A 9,476-nucleotide genomic window follows, 5' to 3' on the forward strand; every position below is an offset into this window, starting at 1 on the left:
GTTGGTCCCAAGGATGGACTATTCTGCAAGTAAACGAAAATTGGAGTTTAGGGTTTCCTGGAAAAATATAAATGGGAATTCTAAAGGAACAAAAGTAAATACAATAAAATACTACTAAACTATACCTTTTTATCACATTTTAACAAAAACTATTTTTTCTAGACAATGAACAAAAACTAATTAATTCAAACCAAACAAATATATATTTAAACTAAAACTAATTTTTTTGAGATGAAAATTAAACAAAATTTGAGTGCTAAGAATGATTGAACAAAAGAGCGCTTACTTTCCATGTTTTAATCACATGTTCCTCTTGTAATAAATTGGGACATGTAATTAAAGAGTGCAGATCCTCAAATAGAGGAGATCAAGGGTAAAGAAAATAATACCAGAAGAGAAGATAAGGATGAAACCATTATTGTCATTGTATCTCTTGGTGAAGCTATCATTATTAATACAATTAACTTTGTTGTCCCATTCATACAAAGAAGGGCATGTTTCTCATCTCACAGTACAACAACAATCAATGTCTAAATTTAATTATACAATAAAAGAACATATTTTGGAATAGGGATATGACATCATTTACGAACACAATATTACCTCCATGGAACTAAAGACACCAAACAACAACAAAACACAATATTACACATTTTTATTAATCAAACTTTTAGACTCGAAACTTAGCCAAAACACATAGAGGATTCTTCTTGTGTTGAGTAATTCCAGGCAATACATCAGTATCAATATCTTCCTTTGTCATTCCGGCTGGTAATTCCCAATCAAATGACATGAGAAGATTAGCCAAAATAATATCCAATGAAGCAATTGCCATAATTATACCAGGGCAAATTCTACGTCCAGCACCAAATGGAATGAACTCAAAATCTTGCCCTCGAAAATCTATTGTATTACCTAAAAACCTCTCTGGTAAAAACTCATCTGGGTCTTTCCAATTGTTAGGGTCTCTATGGATAGCCCAACCATTCACATACACTATTGTCTTGGCTGGAATTACATAGCCTTCTAAGTTACATGCTTCATTTGTTTCTCTTGGCACAAGAAGGGGCGCTGGTAGATGCAATCTCAATGTCTCTTTTATCACCGCCTTAAAATAGGGAAGCTTTTGAACATCATCTTCAGATAGAAAATCTTTTTCACCCGCCAAATTCCTAATTTCTTCTTGAACTTTCTTCATTACTCTGGGATTTTTTAATAGCAAGGTCATAGCCCATATGGTTGTAGCAGCAGTTGTATCAGTTGCTCCTACAAGCACATTCTGCAAAAACGAAATCAACAATTCATAATCGATCCAAAACATATTTTCGTAAAAGTATTACTTGTTACTAACATTACTGAGGTGTGTTTATTTAATCTCATATCGTATGATGGATTTTTTAAAAGTTGGTAATTTGTCTTTAAATAAATCTCAAATAAAATGTTTTTTTTTAATGGGGATGAAATTTCTTAAATGAATGATATCTTTTTTTTTCACTTTTTTATGTTAGATAGACGAATTAGATTTGTTTATTTTAGGTGAAAAAATGTTTAAATTATTATATATGACTAACCTAGTTCATAGATGATTTGAATAAAAAACAGTGGTTATTAAATTTAATAACTTAAAATTATCTAATACAAAAGATTCATGTCCCTGTATCCCACATTTTCGAGACTATAGTGTCGAAGTGCCTGTGTTAGTATTCCTACTATATAGCCTCCAATTGAAATATAAAGGAAACAAGAATTCATCTTTGAAATCTCATTTTTCTTTCCACAAAAAATATTAATGTTCCGACCTTAAGTCTATTAAGTTATTGTCACTAGATTCGATTAGTGCAGCCAAAATGTTGTCTTCTTGTAAGAGTGAAATTGCATGATTTTATCTTTAGTGGCATATCTGAGGATTAAATGAGGAACTTGTATTTATATTGTTGTTTACCTTAACTCCTATGGGGGTGTACTAGAATAACTGTCATTATTTGAATGAACATTAATAGTTCTCGATTATTATGAAAATGGCTACAATAGGGTTTGTTAAGTGTAATACATGAGACTATAAGGCAATCATTTTTTCATGACATATATGGATATTCAAGATGTTCATGACAATGTTGAATCCTAGATTGAAAGGCTATGAAGGGATCATTGCATGGTAGGTGTAGTATCCTCCTGAATTCCCACATGTCAAATTTCATATTTATTGATAAATAACTCACTAGGAATAGAGAAGACGAGAAATACTAAGATCATTGAGTTTCGATATTTGCGACATCTTATCTTATGACTGTATTCAAAATTCAATAACAAATCTTAGTTGATGAAAGAAATGGATAAGGATAGAACTTTGTGGAAATTGACATAGCATATGGGTACCACTTACAAAGGAGAGAGATTAAATCATTAAATACTTTGAATAGTTGGCAAAATAGGTAAAACAGGTTAATGAGGGTGGAAGAACAAATGAAAGGGAATGGAGTGTCATTTAAAAACTTTCATGAACTTTTATTTAATTCTTAGTTTCATAACTAGCTTTTAACGAACATATTCGATAATTTTTACTCTTTTTTTATAATTATTTGACATTTATTTAATTTTTATTTGATACTCTTATTTGATATTTATATAATTATAACTTCTTTCTTGATATTTGACATTGGAGAAATAAAGATGTTTATCCTTTATTGAGACCAGACCAACCCTTTTATATGAAAGTGTTTTTTATGGTAACAAAACATCACCACACGAAGAGAGGAACTTATTAGACGACAGAAGGAACGAGCGTAATCAACATTTATTATGCAGTGGTTTAACATCTCTAATTGTATATAGAGGAAGTTGATTTAATGAAATGATCCTCTTAGTTTATTTTATATATATATATATATATATATATATATATATATATATATATATATATATATATATATATATATATATATATATATATTAAAGCATAAGTGATCTTATGAATAGATCAGATGACTCAATTCTAGAAACCATGTACGAATGCATTGATCAAACGAGTCAAAGTTTATGACACAGTTCATGTTAATCAGAAGAGAGAATTGATCATATGAGGCATTAGACTAGTAAAAGGACGAGACACTACACTCATCAAACACAGTCAAACATCTTGATCTTGTGGATAAGTTATTTCTTCCATATTATTACTGATGATTATTTAATTTAATCTTGAGATTATTTAGAATATCTTAATTTGGTTATTAAAAGAAAAAATATAGAAACATTATGTTAAAAGAATATTTTTCAAATCAAAGAGTCACTTTACACACACACATAGAAACATTATATTTGACTGATGATTAAATTGATCTTAGTAGTTATTATACCTCAAACGAGTTATATAAGAACAATGTTTCACAAAGTTTCCTTAAGCAGAGAAATATTGAACGATGGAGGGAAGATTAAATTGAAAATTAGCTCTTTTCTTGTCAAGCTTTATATAAAGATTACATTAAATATTCTGGAATTAATATGTTGGGTCTGACATAGTTTGGCCATAACCTATTACACACTAACACTGGTACGAGAAATTTAGGTCCTAAAATAGTATTAACTTAAATTATTAATACTTATAAATTAATTTTTAACTATTAATTATAATAAAATAATTTATCATAGATAATAATTATTTCAATTTATTTAATTAATTAAAAAATTATAAAATATTTGTAAGATTATATTTAACCTATCAAGTGGAATCAAGGAATTCATAGCATAAGTAGAGTTTGAAATTGAGAAAATAATTAAGTGTTTGAGGACAAACAATGGAGGAGAATATGTAGATGGAGATTTTTTTGACATTCTGCAAGCAATAGAGTATTACAAACAATTTTTTTGTCCCGTGTATACCTTAGTAGAATGGTGTGGTAAAGCGGATGAACAAGACTCTCCTGGAGAGAACAAGGGTTATGCTGAGTACACGGGGGTGGCCAAGTCTTTCTAGGCAAAAGTAGTTAAAATGTCTTATTACATAATAGCGATAGGCTTTAAGACACCGCTAAAGGTGTGTAATGGTAAACCAACTCATTATTATTCCTTACATGTATTTGGTTGTCCTATGTATGTGATGTACAACTCCTAAGAAAGAACGAAGTTGGGTCCAAAATCCAAGAAATGTATATTCTTGGGTTATATTGACAATGTGATTGGGTATCGCCTATGGGATCCCACTACCCACAAGACTATTATTAGTAGGGATGGAACTACGAAGAAGACGGACTTTTGGTTTGTTGGAAACCTAGGAAGCTTTATAGAACTACAAAGAAGACATACTTTTAGATTTTTTGAAATGAGGGAAGCTTTGTGGAACTATGAAGAAGACAATCTTTTGGATGTTGGAAACAAGGGAAGTATTGTGGAACTACGAAGAAGGTATCCTTTTGGGGATGTTGGAAACGAGGGAAATGAACTGCTGACAAAGTAAACAGACAAATGACAGCTTTACAAAGGACACTACCATGGTACATATAGAGGAGAAGAAACCTTTAGATGATTATGCTGATTCAGAACATGAGCATGAAGAATAGGAGGTGAATGCAATTGGTAATGGAGGACTTCGATGATCGACAGGAGAGATGATTAAACCATCTTGGCACTCACAATATGTTATGACGAGCCATGATGTGTATTGTCTTCTGAGTGAAGATGGAGAATCCTCATATTTGAAGAGGCTGTGAGTGGTTCAAATGCTTCATTGTGGATGGTGGCAATGCAAGAAGAAGTAAAGGATATTCACAAAAACAAGACATGGAGGCTGGTTTAACTTCCAAAAGGTCAAAATGCCATTGGATACAAATGGGTCTATAAAATCAAATGTGATAGTAATGATCAAATGTAATGGTATTGTTCTAGATTGGTAGTAAAGGGATATGCTAAAATAAAGAAGGCATTGAATTCAGTGAGATATTCTTTCCCATTGTTAGATTAACAACAATTAGACTTATATTAGCCTTGTGTGTTGTATTTGATTTACCTCTTAAACAATTAAATGTAAAGACTATTTTTTTTTCATGGAGAACTTAAAGAAGTAATATATATGCTCCAAATAGAAGGCTTTAAAGAAAAAGGAAACTTTATTTGCAAGTTAAACAAATCTTTGTACAATCTAAAGTAGGTGCCTGGGTGTTGGTATAAGATATTTGATTCCTTCATATAAGCCTCAATTACATCAGACTAAGTTCAAACTATTGTCCTTATTACAATGTGTTAGTCAGAATGATTTTATTATTTTGCTATTGTATGAGGATGACATGTTGGTGGTAGGCCACAAAAAAGCTCAAATCCAGGATCTGAATGCACAATTGACAAGGGAGTTTGATATGAAAGACTTGAGACCGACAAATAAGATTTTAGGAATTTAGATTCACTGAGATAGAAAAGATAGGAAGATTTGGCTTTCTAGAAAGAATTACTTACTAAAAATCTTGTGGCGCTTTAACATGCAAGATTACAAGACAATTTCTACCCCGCTTCCTATAAATTATAAGTTATCCTCAAGTATGAGTTCTAGTAGTGAAGCGGAGAGGATGGAGATGTCTTGAGTGCCATATGCATCGACAGTGAGTAGACTTTTATGTATGCTATGATTTGTACAAGACCACAAATTGCACAAACAGTAGGAGTGGTTATTAGGTTCTTGGAAAATCCAGGTTAAAAGCATTGAAGTGTTGTTAAGAGGATTCTTAGATACATCAAAGGAACCTCAGGTGTTTCATCATGTTTCAGAGGATCAGAATTAGTTGTCAAGAGCTTTGTCGATTCAGATTTTGCAATTGATATTTATAAAAAGGGATTTATTACTGGTTGTGTGTTTACACTTGCTAGAGGTGCAGTAAGTTGGTTATCCAAGTTATAGAATGTTGTAGCCACTAGTGCACTTTGGACTTTCTAACTCAGGCTTGATGTCTCGGTTATAGCAGAAATGAGACATATAAATAAGTGGAGGCAGTTTTGTAATTTATGCAACGGTTTATGCCTCGGTTATCAGTTGACCCGTGGCAGAAACTTTTCAGCTATAGGCTGACGATGATGACCATGGTGTTGTTTTGTGAACTAGCGGAGTTGCGTTCTGAGTCAACGAAACGCTGCACTTGCAGGTGATTTTCGTTAATGGTGGTTGAAACGCAAGGAGATCTACGATAATTATTGTTTTTAAGAGAGAGATTATTGTTGTTTTTTCCTTATATTAGAGAATGATATGTGATTTTTCTTTCTTTAATAAAATTATATTATTTACCTATTATATTGTTCCTTATTTTTTATTTTAGTCGTGAGTACTTATGCTATTATTTTTATACCAACTGCTTTTATGTTTCCTTACCTTACTGAACGGTGGACTTTGTGAATATACAACTTGGAGTTGTCATGTATTTAGTACTTCGTGGTCTCATTCGAGTTTAATTGGTGTTTGTTGACCAAAACATATAAAATTGTGAGTGTGCATCGGTGACACTTATGTCTTAAGGGAGGGGAGTCATACATTATTTAGGAGCTACCATTTTCTATGGTGATACAATTTGAAGGTGACATCTGGTCGTGATTCCTGGCTTCATATGAGTAGTTGTTTTGTATTGACTTTTTATTTTGTATTTAATCTTTTATATTATTAAATTATAATATTATTATATTTTTTAATATTTGATATATTATTTAACTTTCTTTTATATATTTATGTATTAGATGAAATAATTATTTTTTAGAAAATATAGATTTAAATTTAAAATTAAATTTTATAAATAATTTATTTTTTATTAAAACGTATGGATCTAAAAATTTAGATTGAAAACTTAATTCAAATATTTAGATTTAAAATTTTAGATAAGAAAATATTTAAATTCAAAATTTGATATAAATATATGGATCTGGACTAGATTTAGATCGGATTAAAAAATCCAATCTATCCCTCTGTTTTGTCTACCTAGGTATGCTTAATGAAGCTAAGGGAGCAGACCTAAAATTGGGTCTTTTCTAAACTCAAGAGTTAACTTTATGCAAGTAACAGTTTTTGAATAACTGGTACTGGAAGTGTAACGTGTAGCAATCATAGCACATGAATGTCCTAGAACATGGACCTTAGCTCCGTTATATGTTTTTAATTTATATATATATATATATATATATATATATATATATATATATATATATATATATAAAAGAAATTTTAAAGTACAAAATAAAAAAGTGTAAAATAAAAGAAAAAGTTAGTGGGTCGGTCTCTTTTTTTATGAAGTATGTCAAGATTTTCACCAACACATAGGATGACCCCTTTTACCGTCTCTGATATCAAGGTTAGGACTATGTAGAAATTTATTTATACCAATCCATAATATCTAAATAAAGTGAATCTTATATTTTTTAAGCTAATTTTATAATGTTAAGTTAAATGTAAAATATATTTTTTATATAATATAAGAATTGTTAAAATTTATGGTTTGTATTGACTTTGTCACAATAATAATCTGGTTTGGAGGACTGACATATGGGTGTTTTCTTACAAGGTGTTGTTCTTGAAAAATGAGTAATTAAACACATAATATTCTTTGATATTTGTTGGATGTCTCATATCGACCAGAGATAAAGCAATCTCATAATATATAAGTGGAGTGCAATCCTCACTTTACAAGCCAGTTTTATGGGGTTGAGTTAAGCTTAAAGTCTACTTCTTTCCACCTATAATTAGACTCCTAACAGACCATTTATTAATTTCTTGTCTCACGCACGAGATGTATATACCTCGGCGTGAGGGGGAATTTCATCCTAACAAAATTTCTTGAACATTCTGTTTCACTCACAATCAGATCGCTAACATACCATCCATTAATACAGGAAGAATTTCATAATAAATAAGTGGATACAAACCTCACCTTACAAGCCGGTTTTAGTAGGTTGAATTAGACTTAAAGCCTACTTCTACCATTTTTTTTTTCATGTCATATGCCGGCTTTTGTTACTCAAATAGATAAATTAAATGAGAAAGGGAAAAGAACTTTTACCATGAACACAGCTTTGATATGATCGTTTTCGAGATCTACAGAAAACGAACGTTGCTTTTTGAGTTGAAGTAAGACATCAATCAAATCTTCGTTCTCTGGTGTGTTTCTATTAGGATCCATGTGTTCATCAATCACTTCTTGGTAGAAGGTATCCAACTCCTTGAAATTTTGTTCAAGACGAGCACGCAGTCCTGTGATTCTATCAATCCAACCCAAGAAAGGAATATAATCTGAGAAGAAAAACATGCCCATCATGGCTTGACACTCATTCAGTAGCCCATGGAACTTACTCCTTTCAATTCCTTCATCTTCATACCTGGTGGAAAGTGGACCAATATATGATTCTTCGTGAAACATTTTATTAAACTTATACTCGAGCTTGTAGTGAAAAGTATATCACATAATTTTTTAAAAATGATAAAATTTAGAAAACAGTTTTGAAAGTGTAATTCTTTGAGTGTGAAAAAGATGCTCCATGTCTCTTACAATACCTTCTCCCGAAGGCAATTCTGCATATAATAGTGCTGGTGAGGGACATGAGTGCATCACTCAAATTCGTAACCTTGGAGGATGAAGCATGCATTGATATTTTTCTAATCATTTGCTTGACCTCAAAGTGTCTTATTGAGGAAAAGTTAGAGACACGAATGGAGCTAAGGATATGAACAACACAAAGTTTTCTGATTTCTCTCCAGTTACTATTGTATGGGCAAAATACAATGTCAGTTCCATTATAAGACAATTTCTGTTGGCCAAGTAATCTAGGTCTCCCACAAAACTCAAGGTCATGATCTTTCATTACCTCTTTGGCAAGTTTAGGAGAGGAAACAACAATGGCTGATCTTAAACCTAATTTAAGGGAAAATATTGGTCCATATTTTTTTGAGAGTTGCCATAGCTGAAGATAAAGAGAAGAATTATTGAGCTGATAAAGGTTCCCTATTATGGGAAGGCCTCTGGGACCTGGTGGGAGTGATGGGTTATTCAAAGTTTTGAGGTATCTGAGGAAGAATGAGAAAAACAAAGGAAGACTAAGACAAAGAAATAGAAATAGTGACAACATTGTTTCTATAACAATGAGAAAACACTCTTTGTGAATTTCATTTTAGAATCATAGGATCATATATAGGGGTGGCATAAGCATGTCGGATCAATTTCATAATAATCTTTTACTTCTCTTCTATATTTTAAAACTTTAAGAAGATTTTTCTATTATACTTATGTTACCTGTATTGTATTGCTGGACCCGAAAGCCGAGAATGTTTTAGCCAAAATGTATAGAATACAACCTCGAAAACCAAAATTATTTAGAATCCCAAAATTACAAATAGTGTGGTGGAGAAATAAGGTCGATATTGTCTCAGAGCATATTCGTATATATGATGCTAATTATATAACTAATCAAATAATAATGAGCATCTCTAAATTATCAATCGTGTAGTTTTACAGATGACATCT

At 31.3% G+C, this 9,476-nt stretch overlaps 1 protein-coding gene across 1 annotated transcript; it reads right to left on the reverse strand.

Annotated features, from left to right (window-relative positions):
- Positions 1-436: 436 nt before the first annotated feature.
- Positions 437-9,087, reverse strand: LOC114167475 (cytochrome P450 83B1-like). The gene is made up of 3 exons (XM_028052566.1): positions 8,510-9,087; positions 8,019-8,334; positions 437-1,279 (listed from the first exon to the last, which is right to left on the reverse strand). The coding sequence occupies exons 1-3, from the start codon at positions 9,079-9,081 to the stop codon at positions 671-673; spliced, it is 1,497 nt and encodes a 498-aa protein (XP_027908367.1). The 5' UTR covers positions 9,082-9,087; the 3' UTR covers positions 437-670.
- Positions 9,088-9,476: the final 389 nt, after the last annotated feature.

This window comes from Vigna unguiculata, chromosome 10, assembly GCF_004118075.2.
Source record: "Vigna unguiculata cultivar IT97K-499-35 chromosome 10, ASM411807v1, whole genome shotgun sequence".
In the NCBI taxonomy this organism is placed as follows: Eukaryota; Viridiplantae; Streptophyta; class Magnoliopsida; order Fabales; family Fabaceae; genus Vigna; species Vigna unguiculata.

Coding starts and splice junctions, on each gene's coding strand:
- LOC114167475 (XM_028052566.1), bottom strand. CDS start 9,081: ATGTTGTCACTATTTCTATTTCTTTGTCTTAGTCTTCCTTTGTTTTTC. Junction 8,335..8,509: donor AGAATTGCCTTCGGGAGAAG/GTATTGTAAGAG, acceptor ACTTTCCACCAG/GTATGAAGATGAAGGAATTG. Junction 1,280..8,018: donor ATATCAAAGCTGTGTTCATG/GTAAAAGTTCTT, acceptor TCGTTTTTGCAG/AATGTGCTTGTAGGAGCAAC.